The sequence below is a fragment of the Dipodomys spectabilis genome, unplaced genomic scaffold (genome assembly GCF_019054845.1).
Source record: "Dipodomys spectabilis isolate Male_0828 unplaced genomic scaffold, ASM1905484v1 ptg000231l, whole genome shotgun sequence".
NCBI lineage: Eukaryota > Metazoa > Chordata > Mammalia > Rodentia > Heteromyidae > Dipodomys > Dipodomys spectabilis.
In genome coordinates, this window is record NW_024870908.1 from 7,136,051 (window position 1) to 7,158,872 (window position 22,822).

At 57.2% G+C, this 22,822-nt stretch overlaps 2 protein-coding genes across 6 annotated transcripts; both read right to left on the bottom strand.

The window, feature by feature from the left end:
* Positions 1 to 307: 307 nt before the first annotated feature.
* Positions 308 to 13,321, bottom strand: Flywch1 (FLYWCH-type zinc finger 1). Of its 2 annotated transcripts, none has more exons than XM_042698364.1 (8): positions 13,164 to 13,321; positions 6,140 to 6,485; positions 5,073 to 5,528; positions 3,275 to 3,712; positions 2,905 to 3,168; positions 2,079 to 2,342; positions 1,303 to 1,574; positions 308 to 415 (listed from the first exon to the last, which is right to left on the bottom strand). In XM_042698364.1, exons 2-7 carry the CDS (start codon positions 6,432 to 6,434, stop codon positions 1,309 to 1,311), a joined length of 1,983 nt encoding a protein of 660 aa, XP_042554298.1. In that variant the 5' UTR covers positions 6,435 to 6,485; positions 13,164 to 13,321; the 3' UTR covers positions 308 to 415; positions 1,303 to 1,308. The 2 variants fall into 2 exon arrangements, with proteins under 2 accessions (XP_042554298.1, XP_042554299.1); XM_042698365.1 differs by lacking the exon at positions 13,164 to 13,321 and adding an exon at positions 9,546 to 9,621.
* A 1,700-nt stretch (positions 13,322 to 15,021) lies between these two features.
* Positions 15,022 to 22,151, bottom strand: Flywch2 (FLYWCH family member 2). 4 transcript variants are annotated; one of them, XM_042698475.1, is made up of 4 exons: positions 21,970 to 22,151; positions 20,140 to 20,211; positions 18,035 to 18,466; positions 15,022 to 16,581 (listed from the first exon to the last, which is right to left on the bottom strand). In XM_042698475.1, the coding sequence occupies exons 3-4, from the start codon at positions 18,396 to 18,398 to the stop codon at positions 16,481 to 16,483; spliced, it is 465 nt and encodes a 154-aa protein (XP_042554409.1). In that variant the 5' UTR covers positions 18,399 to 18,466; positions 20,140 to 20,211; positions 21,970 to 22,151; the 3' UTR covers positions 15,022 to 16,480. The 4 variants fall into 4 exon arrangements, with proteins under 4 accessions (XP_042554409.1, XP_042554410.1, XP_042554408.1 ...); XM_042698476.1 differs by lacking the exon at positions 20,140 to 20,211 and adding an exon at positions 21,166 to 21,268; XM_042698474.1 differs by lacking the exon at positions 20,140 to 20,211.
* Between the last annotated feature and the right edge of the window lie 671 nt (positions 22,152 to 22,822).

Sequence of the window (22,822 nt, forward strand, 5' to 3'; positions counted from 1 at the left end):
TGACTCGCCCGTCGTGAGGACTGCGGGCCCGGATCCACACTGCGGGGGGCGGTGCGGCGGGGGGCGGTGCGGCGGGGGGCGGGCGGGACCGGCGCCGCGGAGCCCCCGGTGCGGCTGCGCGGGCGGGAAGGCGGGCGTCTGCACATGCGCAGTGCGCCCGGCGCGCGCCACGCCGGGCTCTGGAAGCCGGGGCGCCGGCCGCGCGGGGCCGGCTGAGGCGTCGGAGGCCGGGGGAACGCGCCGGAGCTTTCCAGAGTCGGGAGGGCGGCAGCGCCTCGCCCCGCCCCGGCCAGGCGGGGACCGGGGGCCGCGCGGGGCCGCGGAGCAGCGAGGGGACTTCGGCCAAGCGACTGGAAGCGGCTGGGAAATGGCCGCGTGCACGGGAGCCCCGGCCGGGCGCGTGCCGTCCGCGTTCCTGGCGAGAAAGACACCCGCGTTATTCCCCAGACGAGAGCGCAGCCAGACCAGGCCCCGAGGAAAGTGCCGGGGCCGGGAGGGGCGCATGCCTGGGGCCCCGGGTTCGACTCCTCAGCACCACAGGAGCAGAAAAGCCGGGAGTGGCGCTGTGGCTCGAGGGGTAGACGCCAGCCTTGAGCCGAAGAGGGTGAGGGACGGCGCCAGGCCCGGAGTTCACGTCCACATGCACATACACATGCACGCACACACATGCGCATATACGCACACACATGCACGCGCACGCATGTGCATACACACGCACACATGCACGCGCACACATACACATACACGCACACATGCACACGCACACACATATGCACGCACACACATGCGCATATACGCACACACATGCACGCGCACGCATGTGCATACATGCGCACACATGCACGCGCGCACATGTGCATACACGCACGCGCACACATGCATGCACGTGCACACATGTGCATACACGCACGCGCGCACACACATGCGCATACACGCGCACACATGCACGCGCGCGCACACATGCGCATGCACGCGCACACATGCACACACATGCACATACACGCGCACACATGTGCATACACGCGCACACAGTGCACACATGCACACGCACACATGCGCATACATGCACACGCACACATGCACACACACATGCGCACGCACGCGCACACACATGTGCACGCACGCACACACATGCAGGATGTCTTAGAATAACAAGCAGTAGTTGGGATGGGCCAGGTGTGCTGCGGTTTCAGCTTAAAGGGCAGCAACCAGTAGCACGGAGGAGGGGGGAAGGTGCTGGAAAGGGAAGGCACTAGGCACAAAGCGGTCTTGGCCCAGGGTCTCCACCCGGCCCTGCTGTACCTGGGCTCACTGCTGGGCAGTGCCAGGCTGCCGCTCCCGCTGCCGCAGGGCCTCAAGACCCTCCAGGTCGGGCGGGTGGCAGTGGCCCCGCATCACCATCACGCGCCGGCCCTGTGTGATGGCGCGGCTGCGGCAGCCCAGCCGGGCCTGGTCCCGGCACATCCAGTACACCTTCTCGCCAGCGGCCTTCTCCTTCCTGTAGAGGAAGCACTCGTGCACCAGGAACTTGCCCCCGAGGGACGTCCTCAGGAACTCCAGGGGCTGCAGGGGCTCTGGAGGGGGATGGAGGCAGGGGGAGCTCAGGTCCTGGCCACAGGGTGGGTGGCCTGTCCCCCCGGCAGGAAACGACCATCCCTCCTTGCCCCATGGTAGTCTCTGACGCCCAGGCCTCTGCCTGCCCCCTGGCCCTGGTCTGATCTGGTCTGGGCATCTAAGACCTCCCCTCCAGCCCCCCAGTGCCCATCCACCCCTCCACTAATTGGCAACCAGGCAACTCCCTCAGCCTCTAGGGAGCTGCAGGAGAGATCATGAGGTGAGACCAGCATGGGGGGGGGGAGGGGCTGAGGCTGAGCACGTCCAGGGTTGCCCATAATGCCATGCAGGCCGCCGCCCCCTTTTCTAGCAGCCGGCTGCTTTCTGGCACCACATCAGGGCCAGCGCCCCGAGCCTGGTGCAGCCCCAGCTGCACGAGGTGGCCACGTTCTGGGGCAAGCGGTCAGGGTGAGTGTGTGCAGCAGGGAGATGGTCCCGCCGCGCCCGCCCGCGCCTGCCCGCACCTGGGCCTTCCCACTGGGACAGGTTGGGGAAGTGCTCCCGCTGCCGCAGGGCCTCCAGGCCGCCCATGTCAGGCGGGTGGCAGTGCCTGCGCATCACCATCACGCGCTGGCCCTGCGTGATGGCGCGGCTGCGGCAGCCCATGCGCGCCTGGTCGCGGCACGTCCAGTACACCTTGTCCCCCGCCGCCTTCTCCCGCCGGTACAGGAAGGACTCGTGCACCAGGAAGCTGCCCCCCAGGGGCGTCTTCAGGAACTCGGGGCCTTCTGCAGAGGCACGGGAGAGCAGTCAGGACGGCTCCCCGAACCCCAGGCCTCGGGAAGGGGCGATCTGGGGGTGTCTCGATCTCAGTCATACCTCCCCCCAGTTTGGGCCTGCTCAGGACGCAGAGCCCAGCCCCCTCGAGGACCCCCTCTCCGGAGTCCAGAGTCCCCTGCAAATGGAGCCCCTCAACTCTGGGGCAGGCGTGTCTGCTGTGCCTGTGTCTGTGCAGGGACTCGGGGGGCAGGGGAGCTGGTCAGGGGGAGGCATGGACAGCTGTCCTCTAGGGACACTGGCCGCCGGGCCGGGGTTGCGGGCTATGGTGGTCCTTGGGGGACAGCCATGGGGTGCAGATTCACCAAGAGCCACGTGGAAGCGTCCCTGCCTGTCTCCCCACAGGATGGGTCTCCCGCCAGCACGAGGGAGAGGGGCACCCGAGGTGGGCTGAGGACTCGGGGCGGGGGGCAAGGCAAGAGGAGGGCTAGAGGAAAGAACTGTGGCTACTTCTGGAATGTTCTGGAGGCTGGGCACAGGGGACGGGCGGGGCCGCAGGGCTCCTGGGGGCACCTGGGACACCCCAGCGAGTTGGGCTGGGGGGCTTCTGCCTCTGCCGCAGGGTCTCCAGCCCCAGTGCGTCGGGCGGGTGGCAGTGGCCCCGCATCACCGTCACGCGCCGGCCCTGCGTGATGGCGCGGCTGCGGCAGCCCATGCGCGCCTGGTCGCGGCACGTCCAGTACACCTTGTCCCCCGCCGCCTTCTCCCGCCGGTACAGGAAGGACTCGTGCACCAGGAAGCTGCCCCCCAGGGGCGTCTTCAGGAACTCGGGGCCTCCTGTGGGAAGATGGAAAGGACCTTCAGGGAGGGAGGTGGAGGCCGGGGCGGGACTGCCGGACAGGCCGAGGGCTGGGCTCTGGGGCCCCCAGGGAGGGAGACTCACCCGGGTCCTCGTCAGAGGACCCCTGGGGGGCTTCGGGCTGGGCAGGGGGCTCCTGATCCTGGGCCTTGGCTCGCTTTCGGCCCTGGGGCCGGGGGGCGGGCAGCGCGCCCGTCTCTCTGCGGGAGAGCAGACTGTCCACAGCGCACGTTAGGCTATGGCCCACGAACTCGTACTCGTCCGCCGTGGTCTCCGTGGCCTTCTCCTGCTGCCGCCGGGCCTCCAGCCCCTCCATGTCGGGCGGGTGGCAGTGCCGGCGCATCATGGTCACGCGCTGGCCCTGCGTGATGGCGCGGCTGCGGCAGCCGTACAGCGCGTGGTCGCGGCACGTCCAGTACACCTTGTCCCCCACCACCTTCTCCCGCTTGTAGAGGAAGGAGCGGTACACCAGGAAGCGGCCCCCATAGCAGGTCCTCAGGAACTCCAGGGACCGACCCTGCCCTGGAGGGAGGACAGGAGGACAGAGGGGCGGCTGGGCTCACGCCTGTCATCCTACCTACTCAGGAGGCCGAGATCTGAGGACCACAGTTCAAAGCCAGCCTGGGCAACAAAGGAACTGAGACCTTTATCTCTGATTAACCACCGGAAAACCAGAAGTGGAGCTGTGACTCAAAGTGGTAGAGCGCTAGCTAGCCTTGAGGGAAAGAGCTCAGGGGAAGTGCCCAGGCCCTGAGTTCAAGCCCCAGGACTGACAAGAAGAGGAGGAGGAGGAGGGGGAGGTAGCGGCAGCGGCAGCCTGTGACAGAGCTGGGTGTGACAGGGAACAGAGCTGGGTGTGACAGGGAACATTAGCAGAGCGCCAGCCCCTGGTGCTTCCCAGAAGAGAGCTGGGCTTCCTCTGCTCCCCCCCGCCCTCCCCCCCCCCCCCCCCCCCCCCCCCCCCCCGCCGTAGGCCCACACCAGGAGGGGCTGGGCTATGTTCCTGTTTGCTCTTGGCTGTGTTTTGTTAGGGTTTATTTAATGTCATTCTCTTTATTATTACCTTTAAGTAGTTGTTACAAAGGAGTTGCCATGTAGGCTCAATTTTTATCGAACCTTTTCAATAATACATGTGCACGCTGCTCTAAGTCAAGAAGTACTGAGAGATACTCAGTGGAAAGGAAGTCCCACCCTGCCTCAGCACCTGGCTCTCCCAGCCTGGGACCCTTAGATCCTTCTGGGGTCAGGCCTTCTGGAACCCACTACCTTGCTGCTGGTAATAAAAACCACCTCTCCCCAAGTCCCCACCTGCTAAGTGGGGGCCAAGAACTTCCCACGCCCCCCATGGCAGCCCAGCCTGTTGCATCTGCCTCAGGATAAAGCTCCAGAGACACCAGCGTTTGAGCAAGTTTTCTGAGGCACAGGGCCACCGGTGGATGGGGCTGGAATTTGAACCTGGGACCAACTGACGAACCTTCCCAGGGATCCTGCCCGGATTCCATCACATCAGAAGCACTGGGGCTTGTTCCAATTCAGATTTCCAGGCCTCCACATCGGGCCTTTCTGCATCAGAGAATTCTGGAAGCCCCCCCCCCCCCCCCCCCCCGCCCAGAGCCACAGCTGGTTTAGGAGCAGTAGTGCTGGCCCGTGACTACCAGGGCACATTTGTATTTTTGATCTTGAGCACATTTTGGGGAAACACATGGGACCTGACACTCCTAGGTTTTAGCTTGAGCTCAGGCTCAAGCTTCCCTGGCTAGGCTGGCTGGCTGTCTACTGCCTGAGCCAGGCCTGCAGCCCTGGGGGAGCCTCCATTTCTGTCTGGGCATGAAAGGACCGGCAGGTTCCTGCCTGCTAAGAGGAAGAAGGGGCGCGTGCTCACCGGGCCTCCGCTTGCGCTTCTTGAGAGGCAGCCTGAGCAGCGAAAGGGCCAGGGCTCGCTCCTCCTCCTCCAGGGCCAGCTGCTGGAGGATGGGGTCCGGCTCCTCCAGCAGCGGCCACAGCGTCACGCCGTCCAGTGCCTCCTCCTCTTGGCCTTCAGCGCCCTCTGGACCGGGGGGCTCGCCCAAGCCCTCTGGCAGGCTGGGGCCGGGCAGTATCTCCTTCTCGCACCCGGCCTCCGGGCCCTCCTCGCCGGGCGGGTGGCAGTGATCCCGCATGACGGTGGCCCGCAGGCCGCGCGAGACGGCCCGGCCCCGGCAGCCCAGCTCCGCGTGCCGGCGACACTTCCAGTACACCTTGTCGCCCACCGCCTTCTCCTGCTTGTACAAGAAGCCTTTGTGCACCAGGAGGCGGCCTCCGAACGGCGTCCTCAGGAACTCCAGGGGCTGGGGGGCGGCTGAGGGCAAGGAGAGGGCTGGTTAGCTTTCCTGGGGCAAGATTGGAGGCCAGGGAGGGTGTGGTGAGGGGCTCTGGAGGAGGATGGGGTCCGTATGAGTGGGGTCCCACCTTGGACCCCCCCAGCTGCTAGGCCAGAAGTGAACACTGTGCAGCTGGCTTCTCAGGTTGCAGTGGATGTGTTTGGAGGAGTTTAAGAACTTTTTTTTGTTTTGTCGGTCGTGGGGCTTGAACTCTGGGCCTGGGCGCTGTCCCTCAGCTCTTAAGCTCAAGGCAAGCACTGGAGCCACAGCGCCACTTCCGGTTTTTTGGTGGTTTATTGGAGATAAGACTCATGGACTTTCCTGCCCAGGCTGGCTTTGAACCTCAATCTCAGATCTCAGCCTCCTGAGTAGCTAGGATGACAGGCGTGAGCCACCCGCGCTCGGCAAGTGTAAGAGCTTTTGCTGTCACTGGCATTCCTACCCACAGGCATGGCATGATGGCGCTGGCACACCAGCCTGCGGTGGGCAAACCACACCAAGAGGCTCTATGGAAGCGGGTGACACGAGGTCACCTAGCTGGATTTCGGGGTGCTGGGATCAGGGGCAACAGGCCGCCCAGACGTCTCACCTGCATCCACTCTGCTGCGTTTCCTCGGGACAGGCCGCACCTGCTCCTTGGCTGGCGGGGTGGGGGGGGTGCTGGTGAGGGTGGGGGGCCCAGACGGCTCCAAGGACACAGGACGGGGCGGGTCGGCGGGCTTAGAGCCCACCCCGTCTCCACCCTGGTTGGGGGCTGGGAGACTCTTGGGGACAGCCAGGATCACGCTGGTGACGCGCCCCGCAGCGGGCGCCTGGCCGGCCTTCACTCCCTTGGCCTCTGGCTTGCGGGGCTCCGGTAGGGGCATCCCGACGCCACGCTCCATTCCCTGCAGAAGATGACTCTCTCCTCTTCTTCCCTGGTCAGGAGCTCCGTCCTAAGGGAGGAGGTAAACAGGTCAGGGCAGGAAGCCCTTGGGCCTGGGATGGAGCATGGGGCAGCTGAGAAGCTGGGGCAGGACTAGTGGGCCCCAAGCCTCTGCTCTGCACCTCCGTCCGGGCAGCCATGGCCTCCCTTCCCCATCTAGGCCGACCGTCAGTAGACACTCAGCAGGCTGACAGTGGTGTTTCTCCCCGGTGGAGGTTTGGCCCTGCAGGTGCAGATGCGGCCCACTCACAAGTTCGTCCACTTAACCTTCCTGCCCTGGGGTTCCCTGCCAGTCATTCCTATTGGCCCAGTTTACACTAGAGGCCAGAGGCAGAAACCTGATTGGAGGCAGACTTCACTGTTCGTGTGCCCAGGACCTGCCTGGACTCTCTAGCCCTGTGGACCTCACTTAGATATGGCTTAGGCCAGGTGAGCGCCAGCACTCAGAAGTTTCTATCCTAGTTTGGAGGTCCCAGGATGGCCCAGTCCTTCGGAAGTGCCAGAACTATGGGGGAGCAGCTACCTTTGTTTGCTGCGGCCTCAGCTGAGCAGGCCTGTGGTTATGAGGGTGTTGGGAGAGTTCCTCGGGATATGGAGAGGGGGATGGGGGGAGAGGGCTGATGGGCCCAGCAGTCATCAGTATGGGTTGGCCTTCCTGTCATTCTGGGAGGATGCAGTTGGTGGGGGTCTTTCTCAGTCAGTACCCCAAGCAAGGCTTCAATACTCCCTTTTTTAAGCTTCTGCACTGCAATCGGTGACAATTCTGTGGGTTCCAGTTCCTACTGGACCCCCACTTCTGCCCTGAGGTTTCTAGACTGAGAACCCAAGTCCATTCACCAAGGTCTCAGCAGCTGCATGAGCAGATGAGGCCACGGTGAGCGTCATTCAGCAAATACAAAGGAACAGAATTTGGATTTTTTTTTAAAAGACTACTACCAAAGACCAAGTATTACAGGAATTCATTTATAGGAAATGTCCAAGCTGGGCGCCAGTGGCTCACGCCTGTAATCCTAGTTACTCAGGAGGCTGAGGTCTAAGGATTTTGGATTGAAGCCAGCTGGATTTTCTATTTTCTCCTTTCTTCCTTCCGTTTCTTTCTTTTTTCTTTTTGTTAGTCATAGGGCTTGAACTCTGGGATTGGGCGCTGTCCCTCAGCTCTTCAGCTCAAGGTGAGCACTCTACCACTTGAGCCACAGCACCACTTCCGGTCTTCTGGTAGTTTACTGGAGTCTCATGGACTTTCCTGCCCAGGCTGGCTTTGAACTGAGATCCTCAGATCTTAGCCTTCTGAGTAGCTAGGATTACAGAAGTGAGCCACCAGGGCCCAGTCAGATTTCCTTTTCTCTTAATTTGCATTCTCCATGTTGTTTAGAATGAACCTGAATTCTTTACCATGGGGAAAATAATAAACTTCAAGGAAAACTTCAGGGGCTGGGAATGTAGCTTAGGGGTAGAGTGCTTGCCTAGCATGCATGAAGCCCTGGGTTTGATTCCTCGGTATCTCAAACACAAAAAAGATCAGAAGTGGCGCTGTGTGGCTCAAGTGGTAGAGTGCTAGCCTTGAGACAGTGCCCAGGCTCTGAGTTGTTCAAGCCCTAGGACTGGCCGGACAAAAAAAAGAAAGAAAGAAAGAAAGAAAACTTCATCTCCTAGTTTCTCTCTAACTATGTAAACCTTAGGGGACAAGAAGGATCCTTGGCAGGAAGCAGGTGGCTCACGCCTTAGCTATTCAGGAGGTTGAGACCTGAGAATTGAGGTTCAAAGCCAGGCAGGGCAGGAAAGTCCAAGAGACGCTTATTTCCAATAAACTACTCAGAAAAAGCTGGAAGTGGAGCTGTGGCTCAAGTGATAGAGTGCTAGCCCTGAGCCAAAGAGCTGAGGGACAGCGCCCAGGCCCAGAGTTCAGGCCCCATGACTGACAAAAAAAAGTAGGGCCAGAAGCACGGCTCAAGTCACAGAGTACCAGCTGAGCAAGCAAGCAAAACAAGTATAAGGCCCTAAGTCCAAACCTTGGTACTAGCAATGCATTGACACAGAAAATGTTCCCAGAGGCCTCTCTTGTACAGCATGGCGAGGTGAGTGAGGAGACCTCTGCCCACATCCCGCCCCTCTGGTCCTTCTGCCTCTGGGTCTCACCCAGCATCTCCTCAGTGTCCCTTGCCTCAGGCCTCCTCGCCTCGGGCCCTGTCAGGAAGAGATCCTGTGCTGTCAGCCCTGATGTCTATTTCTGCAACCCGGGGCCTTGTCCCAAGTGTCACCACGGTGTCACTCTGCCCTGGGGAGGCAGTGGTCTCAAGCATTTCCCTGCATGGCCTAGGACTACACAGTTGGTGAAAGTCAGGACTAGAGTCTGCGCCTGGCTTCCCAGACCCAGTGTGTCCTTCCCTGACCTTGAGCAGCTTGTGCTTACAGTATGCTCCCCAGGGAGCAGTCCACTATCCTCCTGTGTCTCAAAGGCCAGGTTTTATTTATTTTCCCATGGGGCTTGAACTCAGGGCCTGGGCACTGTCCCTGAGCTCTTTTGCTTAAGGCTAGTGCTCTACCACTTTGAGCCACAGCTCCACTTCCAGTTTTCTGGCGGTTCATTGGAGATAAGTCTCACAGACTTTCCTGTCCTAGCAGGCTCTGAACCTCAATCTTTAGAGCTCAGCCTTATCAGAGTAGCTAGGATTACAGGCATGAGCCACCAGCGCCCAGCTGCCAGTTTCTTTCTTCCTTCCTCTCTCTCTCTTTCTTTCCTTCTAACTTTTTTTTTTTTTTTTTGGTCTTTTCTGTTTTTGGCCCTGGGGATCGAACCCAGGACATTGTACTTGCTAGGCAAGTGCTTTGCCACTGAGCTACATCGAGTCCTTATAGTTTCTTTATAGTTGATCAGTTGTACCTCACAGGGGTTTCAAGTCCAATTTGGCCAATGGAGGCCCGCAAGAGGGGCTGGGACCCCCGCAGCATCCTGCTTTGGACAGCGTCTCCACTTGTGCTGTCCACACACTCTGCCTAGCACTCCTGGCTGCCCGTGACTCTCAGCCTGGCTGTAGTGGCAGTTTCTAGCCATGTCCACACTCTGGATTACCTAGAATTTCCTGCTGGTGTCTTAGTCTTCTCCCAGGAGAGCCATTAAATTCCAGGTAAAGTCTTAGCAAAGCGTCTGTCTTCCCAGTTGGAGTATGACTAATGCCACCTTCTAGATTCTAGAGTTATAACGTCAAGTTAATTTTCCTTTCCTTCATTTCCTCCACCCCTCCCCATTCTAATGCTGAGGTTTGAACTCAGGAGCTCACGCTCTTACTGGTCTTCTTTGTTCAGTTGGCTCTCTACCACTTGAGCAGGCAACATTTTTGCTGGTTATTTCAGAAATGGAGCATCATAGACTTTTCTATCAAGACTGGCTTCAAATATCTGTCCTCACTGGGTGTCAATAGTTCAGGCCTGTAACCCTAGCTACTCATAAGCTGAGTTCTGAGGATCATGGTTCAAAGCCAGCCCAAGCAGGAAAGTCCATGAGACTGATCTCCAATATACTACCAAAAAAGCCAGCATTGGAGCTGTGGCTCATGTGGTAGAGCACTAGCCTTGAGCAAAAGAAGCTCAGAGGCAGTGAGCAGGCCCTGAGTTCAAGCCCCAGGACTGACACAAAGCAAATACCAATCCTCCAATCTCAGTTCTTCTGAGTAGCTAGGACTACAGGAGGGAAGGCCTAGCTTTGGAAAAAACCTCCCAAGCACGGCCAGTGGTGCAGGTTTGTGATCCCACCTGCTTAGAAAGTGAAGCAGTTAAAAAAAGTCGTTAAAAAAAGCAGCCTGTGTGGGGCTGGGAAGGTGGCTCAGTGGTAGAGTACTTGCCTTGCATGCCTGAGGCCCTGGGTTCAATTCCTCAGCACCACATAAGAAAAAAGCCGGAAGTGGAGCTGTGGCTCAAGTGGTAGAGCGCTAGCCTTGAGCTGAAGAGCTGAGGGACAGCACCCAGGCCCAGAGTTCAGGACCCACGACCGGACCAAAAAAAAAAAAAAAAAAGCAGCCTGTGTAACATAGCATGACCTTACCTCCAACAAAGAAGAGGGAAAACCCTTCCTGCAGGGTCTCAATGGCTCCTCCTTCACCCTCTGCGCTGCCTAATGAACTATGAGACTCAGGGGTGGGCGTTGCCTAGTTCCAGAGTCCTGCGTGACGGCACACAGTCTGTGTGCTGTCATTCCTGGGAGGGGCTGGTGTCCATCCTCCGGAAGATTACCCTGTGCTACTCTAAGGCAGCGTCACAACCCCAGCACCAGTGGCCACTGCTGTGTGGACCAGACACTGCTTTGTCGTATGTGTATATGGGGTGGGGGTGGGGGTGGGGGTGAGGAGACTGTTCTGCTCACTATAGGATAGTTAACAGCACCCCTGCCCTCTACCTGCTGGACAGATGCCCCTCAAGTTATGACAACCAATACAGCTGAAAGATCCTCTGACAGGCAAAACTGCCTGAGAGCCACCGCTTCAAGGCAACTTAAAGGGTGCAGAAGGGGAGATCCCAGCTGGGTGAAGGCTCACACCTGTCATTCTAGCTATGCAAGAGGCAGAGATTGGGAGGACTACGGTTTGAAGCCAGCTGTGCAGAATATTCTCCAGATGCCTATCTCAGCCAATAAGGGCTGGGTGTGATGCCTGTGCCTGCCATGCAGAGATGCATAGCTAGAAGGATCGAGGTCTTGGCTGGCCTGGACCAAAAAAAAAAAAAAAAAAAAGTGAGATTCTAGTTAAAAAATGGAATGGGGGCATGGCTGAAATGGTACACTGCCTAGCAAACACGAGGCCCTGAGTTCAAATGCTAGTACCACAAAAAGAGAGATCTAGCTAATGGGAGGCCCCTACCTCACATCTCCTGCTCTAGAGTGACTCATGAGTGCCCCCCCCCCCCAAACCCCATGTGCTAAAGGGCTGAGTGGGAAGGGACTATTAAGATGTGAGCATGGTGGGAGGTATTTAGGTCATTGGGGAGGGCGTGCCCTTGAGAGGAAGAGGAATCCCTGCTTCTTCCTCTCTCTTGCCTCCGGACCCTGAAAAGGACCACATACTCCTCACTACTGCTATATAGCACTGCTGCCAGATGCCCAAAGTGCTCTGCACAGTCCTGGACTGAAATCTTTGAGCTGTGAGCCAAAGTTAACCTCTTGTCTTTATAAGTCAGTTCCTGGATATATTTTGTACTTACAGAAAGCTAACAATGCACCCCAAGTCATCCTAGACTAGAATCTCAGCTAGTTTTTTTTTTTTTTTTTTTTTGTCGGTTGTGGGGCTTGAACTCTGGGCTTGGGTACTGTCCCTCAGCTCTTCAGCTCAAGGCAAGCGCTCTACCACTTGAGCTACAGTGCCACTTCCGGTTTTCTGGTGGTTTATTGGAGATAGGAGTCTCACGGTCTCTCTTGCCCGGGCTGGCTTTGAACCGCGATCCTCAGATCTCAGCCTCCTGAGTAGCTAGGATTACAGGCGTGAGCCACCAGCGCCCGGCTTGAATCTCAGCTAGTTTTACTCCTTCACCTGGCCTAATGCATCTTCAAATCTTCGTCTGTGTACCTGATTGCACCTGCCTTCCATCTGCTTCAGGTCATCTGAGACCTTCGTCTTCAGCACAGCAATGCTCAGCAAAGGTTGCCAGCAAGTTCCTCTTCTTCTATTTATTTCTTTGTTTGTGCTGGGCTTGAACTCAGGGCCTGGGTGCTGTCCTTGAGCTTTTTTGCTCAAGGTTAGCGCTCTACCACTTGAGCTACAGCTCTATTTCTGGCTTTTTGGTAGGTAAGTGGAGATAAAGAGTCTCACAGACTTTTCCTGTCCAAGCTGGCTTTAAACCTGGGTCCTCAGATCTCAAACTCCGGGGTAGCTAGGATTACAGGCAGGAACCACTTGGCAGGTTCCTCTTTTTAAAGCTGAAGCTTCCTCAGGCATCTAAAGCATACCTCCAGCTCTGGGGCTTACTCAGCGTGGCCAGCTCCACACAGTCTAGCCCCAACGTCAGACATGGACTTCTTCCACTAGTCTGATTTAGTGGCTTTGGGGAAAGGAACCAGATAAACCTAACCAAATCACACTGGGAAAAAAAAATCTACATCACATTCCAGAAACGACGCTGGCCCTGGAAAGCAGAAATGGAAGTTTACGTGTGGTTATCTGATTGTAGGGGTCCGTCAGACCCCCCCCCCCCCAGGCCCCCCATCCACGGGTTCGCGTGCTGGCCGGCATGGAATGGGTGGGGATGGAATGGATGCGCGTGCAATGGATCCGAGGAGGGCCGGATCATCTGCGTCACGTGCACGGGGGTCTGCGGCTCCCTTTGAAAACTTGAGGTGCAGCAATCCAACCTCGGGCACCACAGGGTCCGCACACGGGGCGCATTGCTCAGACATGAAGTTTGAAAGCCGTCACCGGCGCAAAGTGCAAGGTCACTGGGGCCCGGGGACGCGGAGATGGGGGGCGGGGGCACCGCGGGGGGGCGGGCGGCGAGGGCGGGGAGGCCCCCGGTTTGGGGGTGTCGGCTTCAGGCCAAGGGGCTGAGGGGAAAGAGGACGAGGAGTTAGGAGGGCAAGCCCGGGCGGCCCACAGGGAGGCGGCGGCGCCCGTGACGCAGGCCCGGACCCCCCCCAGCACCGCCCGCGGGGCCCGGGGCGCCCATCCGCCGGACGGGACCCTCCCCGCCCGCTGGGGCCCGTCCTCACCGACGGCAGCCGGCCCTCCCTCTCCCGCGACGGGTCCCTGGCCTCGGCCGCTACAGCCGCAGGCGTCGACCTGGAGGCCCCGGCCACTCGGGCCACCACAACCCCACAGCGCCGGCTCCCAGCCTCCAATGGCCCCTTCGAGAGCGCGCCCTGTGCCCTGCGCGCGAGCGCGCGCGCGCGGCCGCGAAGCGGTGCGGACCTCTCGGAACGCCCCAAAGCCCCCCCCCCCCAGCGAGCATGCGCAGTAAGGCTGCGCAGCCGCTCCTGGGATAAAGTCCTTTTCTCTGGTTCTTCCCAGGGCACCGCCGAGCTGACGGTCGTCCTAGCCAATGATCGTGCAGGGGCGGGGCCTTTCATCTCGAAAGAGGCGGGGCCACTCTGGGATTGGGTAGGGGAGATCAGGGGCGGGGCTAGGGCGGGATTTGTGGCTGGGACTGGGGTTTGCGGGGTGTGATGCTCCATTTCTGAGGTGGCTATTGTCCATTGGTCTGGCTTCTTTGGAGAGACATCTGATGCCTTTATGCATTTTTAAAAACTGGTTAGTCACTGAGTATGATTATTTATTTATATATGCTAGCTATGCATCTTTCATCAGATATTTGATCCAGTTCAGGTGGTGTCTTTTGAACCATAGAAGTTCTTCATTGTATGATGTCTAATTGATCATTGTTCTGTGTGATTTTGATTTTGGTGGTTCTGGGGATTGCATGGGGGCCTTGAGCTTGCTGAGCTGGCACCTCCAGCTCTGTTTCAGTTTGTTTTGTCTTGTTTGTTGGTGGTGCTGGGGATCCAACCCATGCCACATCTCACTACATACCCACTCAGTATCCACACTGTCTACTGAGCCATTCTCTAACACTTGCGTTTCTTTATTTTTTATTTTTTATTTTTTTTGTCTGTTGTGGGGCCTGAACTCTGGGCCTGAGAGCTTTTCCCTCAGCTCTTCAGCTCAAGGCTAGCACTCTACCACTTGAGCCACAGCACCACTTCTGGTTTTCTGAGTGGTTGGAGAAAGAGTTTCAAGGTCTTTCCTGCCTGGGCTGGCTTGAACCTTGACCCTCAGATCTCAACCTCCTGAGCAGCTAAGATTACAGGCGTGAGCCACTAGCGCCCGGCAGTGCTTGCATTTCTGACAGCACCTCATGATCTAGCTCAGGTTGGCCTTGAAATCACTATGGAGCCTAGACTGACCTGGATCCTGGGGTCTTCCTATCTGTACCTCTGAAATGCTGGGATTACAGAAGCAAACCACTACACCTGACTCATTCCCCTCCCCCCCCCTATTTTGCTTGTGCTATGCTGTGCACTCTGTGTGTGTGTGTGTTGGTATTGGGACTTGAACTGAGGGTTCGGGCACTGTCTCTTGGCTTTCTTGTTCAAGGCTTGCCTTTTACCATATGAATCACATGTCTATTTCTGGCTTTTTGGTGTTTAATTGGAGATAAGTGTCTCAGACTTTCATCTCTGTGCTAGCTTCTGACCACAGTGCTCAGATTTCAGCCTCTTGCAAAGCTCAGATTATAAATGTAAGCCACCCCCTTTCTAGGTCTTAGACTCAGAGCCTTGTGATCTTGCTTGGCTTGCTTGCTTGCTCTTGGCTGATGTTCTACCAAATCAGCCATACCATCAGTCTGGCATTTTTGCTGGTTAATTGGAGCTATAGGTTCATAGACTTTCCTGCTCAAGCTGGCTTTGAACCTCAATCCTCAGATCTCAGCCTCCTGAGTGGCTAGGATTACAGGTGTGTTCAGGATATTAGCTTTGCTCACTAGTACTGGCCATTCTCCAAGCCCAGATGTGCTTGCCATCCCCCATATCGCTCTGGTCACACACACACACACACCCAAGGACACTCAGCAAAGGATAAATCAGTGGATTCTATTTAAACATTGAACTAGCAGAAGTTTCCAGGCAAGAAGTTTCCATGTAAAAGAAATATAGCAAAATGCAGATGCTAGTTGGTTTTGAAAACATCCTATTTAACAATAAACAGCTTCTACATCCTACACTGAAAAAAAAACAACAACAAAACCTGAAGGCTTCTTTGTACTCAGAGGTGATTTTCAAAGAATAAGGAAACCAAAGGCCAGGAGCTTTGTGGAGGAGCCCTGGTGGAGGGCTGGAGGAAGGGAACTGCTTCCTTCATGTTTAACCCAGTCTGGTGGCAGCCAGTAGGCTAGGGGAAAGGCTCAGTGCCACCTCGCCCAGAAGAAGCGAGGTGCGGGCTAGGCAGGGAAGTAACCTTCTGATCGTGGGAGGCCCCAGCAGGTGGGAGTCGGAGGCCTCTCAGGGACAGGCCCCTGGAGGGAATGGCCTGGCTATCCAGGGCCTGGGCCATGAGCTCCCACTGGCCCCATTCTAAGGGCAATAGGAAGAGGAAACCTCGGAGCCACCCACCTAGTTATCTTCAGTGGCTCATTTTCCAGGCCAGAGGGGTCTAGAGGGGCAAAGCCTGGGGTTAGAAGCCATAGAGGATGGTTCACCTGCTCTGGTTACTCTGGAGAGGCGGGAGGCACGTGAAGACTGGTAGAGGGAGGACAGCTCTAGGCTGGTGGGATTGGAGCCAGGTCCCAAGAACCCAGAATCCTGGAATGTTAAAAACCCATCTGCAATGGGAAATCGCACAGGGCTGGTTAGCCCAATGAGCTCCCTTCCCATAGCTTAGCATGTTCCTTCCCCTCTCTACGGCTTGGCATGCTCCCTTCCTAGACAACACTAGGTCCATGTAGTAAAGGCGGTAAATAATCAGCCTCCAAACCCTTTACCTTGAGCTGGCACTCTTCTGGGGCAGCCACCACCCTCAAAGGCAGCAAGAGCTCCTTCGAGTGACCTTCAGGTCTGGGCAGTTGCAGCAACCCTTATCTACTATTTGGACCCCAATCCTAAATCCTAGTCCACCATGATGAAGCCCTTGGCCCTCACATCCACACCAGGGTCTCTGCCTTCTGGCCTCTTCTAGCCCTTCCTAGCCTCAGAAGGTTATATAGATCACCTCAGAAATAGCCGGTGCCTCTTCTCACTCCTCTCTTGTGGGAAGGGGTCTTGCCAGTCCCTTTACTGGAATAAGCCTTTTCTTTGCTCTTTATGCCTGGATGTCTGTGCGGTTTTCTGGCAATCTAAAATACTCTAACAGGGCTCCTTATTTTCTCCCTTTGAATATGTCTTTTCTTACAAAAAGTAACACGCTTGATCTTTTTGAAAACAAACCTCCGCTCCACTCCCCATGGGCTTCTAAGAGCCCTGTGGACAGCTCCTCTCCTCCTTCCCCTCCCCCAGTAATGGTCCTCCAAGGATCCACGGCTCCACCATTGGCAAGGTTACAGGGACGCAGTGGACGGGGCCAGGTGCCCAGCAGCCTTTTCCGGGAGCAGGATGGGAGCCACTGCAGCCAATCCACTGTGTTCTTTGGTGTCAGCATCTGGAGGGGAGGCAGGTGGGTCAGGCTGGTGGTACAGGACCAGGGCTGAGAAGGGCTGGTTCTGGACATCCCAGGACCCAGCCTGTGCTGGGAGTCCCCTACCTGGCCTGACTATAAGCACTCCTCCAGGCTGGGTGGGGTGGAGTACATTCCCAGGCCAGAGCCTCTGATGATTGACTTAGAGAAATAATCGCCACTCTAGGGACCCGAAGGGCCTCAATCCAAGGGCAACAAAGGCTGTTGAGTTAATTCCAAAATGTTTGGGAAGCTGCTGCTCTGCCTACTACTAAGCCTGGCGGCTGGCCCTGTGGCCAGGGGTGGCCCTCCCTCTGCATGTTCCCTGCAGAAGCCTGGCTACAGAGGGACCCCAGAGACAGCCGTGTCCTACCCATAATGGTGGGGAGGGGCTGGGAAGGAGGCTCAGTGGTAGAGCGCTTGCCTTGAGCTGAAGAGCTGAGGGACAGTGCCCAGGCCCAGAGTTCAGGCCACACAACTGGACCCCCCCCCAAAAAAAAAAAAAACCAGTGGGGAGAACCAGTCCCCAGCCAGACCCTAATCCCCTCCTCTCTGTGGCATCAGCTCCTGGCCAACCTCCCACTCCCACATGGGCTCCTCTTCAACCCCACAGGTCCTGGGGACTCCACCCTCCACCCCTGGGCTGCTGAATCTCAAGGGTCAGTCACATGGAAGCACTCAGAGAACTGGCAGGCAGGATATGCCTCAGGTCAGGTCCCCTCTGACTGCCCAACAGGACTCCCATGGGTGTGGGAGCCCCCAGCAGGACATGGAGACAGAGAGAGTCCTTTGGTCCCTGAGAGTTCCAGGCCGTGGTTCGGGATATCTAGGGGCTCTGTGCCTGGCTGTCAGATGAACACCCAGCTGAGCCCAAGGGGCTCCCCTACACAGTGAGGAAACCCTGTCTTTTCAGGTCCTGGCAGACTTCACTGGAGTTTGGAAAAGCCTCGGAAAAGCCAGCACAAGGCCACCCAGTCTCTGGCTTCTCTGAGTCCCAGTGCCCAATACCATTCCGGAAGTGGAGACAAAGCAGCTAACTGCAGAAACGAAGGCGCTTTCTACACTGGCCATGCATGGCTTCTAGAATATGTGGAAGGTACACAAGGCCAGGCCCCCAGCTCCACCCACAGACATGCCTGAGACAGAGTAGGGGTGTGAGGTGTGCAGGCTGCAGGGGAGGGGCCTGGGGGGGCATGGCCACCTGGAAGCAATGGCAGGGGCAGAGTCAGGATCTCCAGCTCTGAAGGGATGCACAGCCAGCACCCACCACCCCAGGGCCACCACCTCCCACATGTACTCAGAGGAGTCAGGGTCGAGGGCCAAGAGGCCAGAATGAGCAACAGAGACGCTTGGGACAGACGTCAATCCGCTGTGTGGGCAGCTTTGACAAGGGACCAGAGGCCATCTTGGTGTGTGTGTGGGGTTCTCTGAAACTCACCCAGGCCCAGCTTGCTGCGCTTCTGTTGGGGATCGGGGGGAGCTGCCTCAATGGCCCGCTGAGCCTCTGGGTGGGTCTTGAGGAGGGCCTTGGCCAGCGTGGCAGGGCCTGGCGCGCCCAGGGCCATGATGCAGTGCACACCTTTGCGCTTGGCCCCGGCCACTTTGGCACTGTCTTTGGAGGCTGTCAGCAGGACCAGCTTGGAGAACTTCCTGGGCTTCCTGGGGGCAGCGGGGAGCACAGCTTTGCCAGGCTCCGAGGGCTCCAGGTCAGCCTTCACATCTGGCTCACTGGGTTCAGGCAGGGGCATGCTGAGCCCGGCCGTGCCTGGGCTCTCCGGCAGCGCCAGACCCCCAGCAGACATGATCCACCTTCTCCTCCTCCTCTTCTTCCTCCCTGCTGGCCAGGTTACTGGGGTTCCCAGGCTCTGTCCTAGGGGAGGAGGCAAGCCAGTGAGTGAAGGAAATCCTTATTCCTCAGGCTTCAGCAGGTAGATCTAGGGAGGATCTAGTGGATGGAGTGATTTCACTTTCCACAAATCTCTGTTCTCAAATTGTAATGTTCATGACCTCATCTTTTTTTTTTTTTTTGCATGAATTAACCTTTACAACAGGAAAATATTTAACACTTAAAAAGGCTAGGGCTGGGAAGGTGGCTCAGTGGTAGAGTGCTTGCCTAGCATGCATGAAGCCCTGGGTTTGATTCCTCAGTATCACATAAGCAGAGAAGGCCTGAAGTGGTGCTGTGGCTCAAGTGGTAGAGCGCTAACCTTGAGTATAGAGAGGCTTAGGGACAGCGCCCAGGCCCTGAGTTCAAACCCAGAACAGGCAAAAAAAAAAAAAAAAAAAAAGGCTAGTGGTGTACATTTTGCAATTCTAGTTATATGGAGAGAATCATAATTCCAGGCTAGCTTGGATAAAAAAGGACAAAAATCACTAAAGCAAAAAGGGCTGGTGGCTTGGTTCAAGATGTAGTAGACTTACTCGTCTAGCAATGGCAAAGCCCTGAGTCCAAATTCCAGTACCACCAATAAAATCAATCAACCAATCACTCTATAATTACTCACAAGGCAATTTTTTTCATTAGTCCATTACTCAGAGGGAAAAAAGAGTCTCTGTTCAGATACGAGATAATACCACAAGAGAAAATGAAGGTGGGTGCTAGTGGCTCATGCCTGTAAATCCTACCTACTCAGGAGGGTGAAATCTGAGGATCATGGTGGAAGGCAGCTGGGGCAGAAAAATCTGAGATATTATCTCCAATTGGCTGTCAAAAAAAAGCTGGAAGTGTAGCTGTGGCTCAAGTAGTAGGTTGTCAGCCTTGAATCAAAATCCTAAAGGACAAACCAGGACTTGAGTTTAAGCCCTAGCATGCGTGCGCGCGCGCGTGCACACACACACACACACCATTCTGGCATTAAAAAACAGACACAACACAAGCAGATAGAGATAAAGGAGTGACCTGGAGACCTGGGTGGAATGGTGAGAGGGTGGGAGGCAGAGCGTGAGTCGGCCCCTCTGGCTCTCCTCCAAGTCCTGCACAAAAGCACCCTGAGTCCGGAACAAGATCCTGTGACATCAAGGTCAGACCTTCCAAGTAGGTGATCAGGATTACAAACCCCTTACCCCCCAAAAAATAAAATAATCCCCAAACCACACTGATCTAAAGAACTGAATACAAACACCCTCTTCCAGGAGGTGGCGCTACGTCCTCTCTCTGGATTGTCAGTAGGCTTCAGCGACTCCGTTCCAAGAAGAGGGAACCGTAAAAATAAATTAAAAATAGCAAATGCACCGGGGAGACAGCTCCTCAGCCGGTGATCAAGAGCAGCACCACAAGCAACAAGGCACGTGGATGCCGAGCCTCACGTGGCCGGCATGTGATGACAAGGGCCACTCAGCTCTGGACTTTTTCCCACAGAGTTCAGGGTAGATCAAGCCCAGCATCAAACCACAGGCAGGACCCAGGGGTATTATTCCCACACTGTCAGGTCTGTGGGAGACAGAGGGACGTCCCTAACCACGTCCAGGTCCTAATTCCTGACAGTTTCACCTTATTTGAGGAGATGCAGAAGGAAGGATGCAGATGGAATTAGAGTTGCTCACCAGGAGTTCACTCTGGATTATCCTCAGGCTTAATCACTGGGCAGCTTCTAAGTGGAAGAGGGAGGCAGAAGACTGGGAGAGACACATGATAATGGAGGCAAGGTCCAGTGAGATGTGACTTTGAACATGGAGAAGGACCACAAGCCAAGGGATGCAGCCCCACTCATCTCTCCAGTGTGTGTGTGTGTGTGTGTGTGTGTGTGTGTGTGTGTGTGTGTGTGTGTGTGTGTGTGTGTTGGCACTGAGGATTGAACTAAGACCCTCTCATTCTTTTTTTTTTGCCAGTTGTGGGACCTGAACTCTGGGCCTGGGTGCTGTCCTTCAGCTTTTCAGCTCAAGACTAGCGCTCTACCACTTAAGACACAGCACCACTTCTGGCTTTTTCTGCTTATGTGGTGCTGAGGAATTGAACCCAGGGCCTCATGCATGCAAGGTAAGCACTCTACCACTAAGCTACCTTCCCAGCCCGAGCCTTTCATTTTTGCTTGACTTTTCTACTCAAGGCTGGCACTCTACCACTTGAATCAGACCTCCACTTTCACTTTTCTTTGTTTTTTGGTCAGTCATGGAGCTTGAACCCTGAGGTTTTTCACTCAAGGCTAGCACTCTATCATTTGAGTCACAGTGTTCTGTTTTTCACTGGAGATAAGTCTCACAGCCTTTCCTGTCCAGGCTGGCTTTGAACTTCAATCCTCAGATGTCAGCCTCCTGAGTAGCTAAAATTACAGAAGTGAGCCACTGGCACCCAGCTCACTTTTAGCTTTTTGCTGGTTAATTGGAGATAAGAATCTCACAGACTTTCCTGTCCAGGATGGCTTGGAACCTCAGATTTCAGATTTCAGCCTCCTGAGTAGCTCACATTGCAAGGTGTGAGCCTGGTGGCTTTACGCTTCCATTTCTCCAGTGACACCCACAACAGACATCTAGCTTCTCCCACCTTATAACTGTGGTTCTGTTCTAAACCACTTAAATTTGTAGCAATCTGTTCATGGCAGTCACAGGAAAATAATACAAGGTCTAACTAACCTCACCAGGAGCTGGAACCTTGCCTGGCTCCTTCTTCAGGTCATCAGAATTATCTTCATAGGAAGACAAATCCCTTACCATTTCTGGGCTGATTTCATGTGTTCTGGGATTAGTGATGAAGGGAGCAGAGGTTGTTAATAAGCGAGATGTGAAGGGTTGTGAACGTTTTGTTTTGTCTTTTTGCTTGCCAAGTGGGCTAGCCCCAGCTGCTCCCGGCAATCTGTGGAAAGCGTCCACGAAGGACACGCATCACGGGGCTTCTGAAGGGATGATGCGACACGTAGTGCCCAGGACAGTGGAAGAAAAGACGGTGCGCTTGGGGGATACCCGAAGGTCCTGGGCTGTATTCTACAGGTGTGGGCTACTGAGGCGTGGACCCGGAGTTTTCATCAGGTGATTATTTCTCCCTCAGCACCAGGGCCCAGAATCTTCCCGACAGGACTGCCGTGGGGGGCCGTCCAGGCTGCACGCAGACGGCCCCCCGGCTCCCCGAGGCCGCTCCGGGCCTTCGATCGTCTCCCCAGCCTCCAGCCCTCAAACCTCCGACTCCCAGCCTCCGGGGCCGAGATGGGACAGGACCAGGTGGGGGCGGCGCACCCTGCCCGGGGCGGGAAGGCAGGGGGCTCTCGGATGGGGTGGGGGGCGTCAGGCCCGGGGTCTGGTCCTGGAGGAGGCGAGCCGAGGAGGCAGATCCCGGCACGCCGGGGCAGAGGGCACCCTCCCCAGCCCCCCGGACCCCGCAGAGCTGGGCGGGGGGGGGTCGTCCATCGCGGGCCCTCCCCGCCCGCTGGGGCCCGTCCTCACCGACGGCAGCGGGCCCTCCCTCTCCGGCGACGGAGCCGCGGCGGGTTCCCTCCGCCTCAATGCTCAGGGCCCCCCCCCACCTCGGCTCCGGCCGTCACCTCAATCTGGGGTCAAGGCGCGAGCATGCGCGGCAGGGCTCCGGAGCCCATTCCTCGCAGGACTCCGCTTCTCCGGGTCTTCCCCTCGCGGCAGCGGGCTGACGGACCGACCAATCGGCGCGCGGGGCGGGATCGAGGGGGCGTGGCGGTAACGGATTGGGTGTTGTCGGAAAGGGGCGTTTCCTCCGCGGGGCCCGCAGCCTGGATTCCGGTTTCCGGTCTCCGCGGCGGCCCTCGGCCCCGGCGGCCCGCCCGGCCCCCGCGCCTTCGCCCCGGCCCGGCCGTTTGACCACCGGACCCTTGTAGTTCTATAGCAGCCCGGTGCCGTGGGCACCAGGGTGCGTCTGGCGCAGCCCGGAGCGGCTGCTCCAGCTCCGCGCTCCTGGCCGAGTAGCCGAGGCCCGCTGAGGCCCCCGGGAGCCTCGGGCACCGAGCGCCCGGCCGGGCCGCGGGGAGAGGCGCCCTCGGGGCGAAGGGGCTGCCCCGCGCTGTGCCCACCGCGAGCCCTCCCGAGCCGGTTTCGCGCCCTAGCAGCCCCGAGGGACCTTCCGAACTTCCTTTATTTCCCTTTGGTGGGACGCGGGGCTGGCCGGGGCCCTGGGCTCTGCCGCTCAGCCCCTCTGCGCAGGGCTAGCGCGCTACCACTTTGACCCACACCCGTGTTTCTGGTGGTTCATTGGAGATCCCAGTCTCTCGAACTGTACCGCTCAGGCTGGCTTCCCAGCTGCGATCCTCAGACCTCAGCCTCCTGAGTA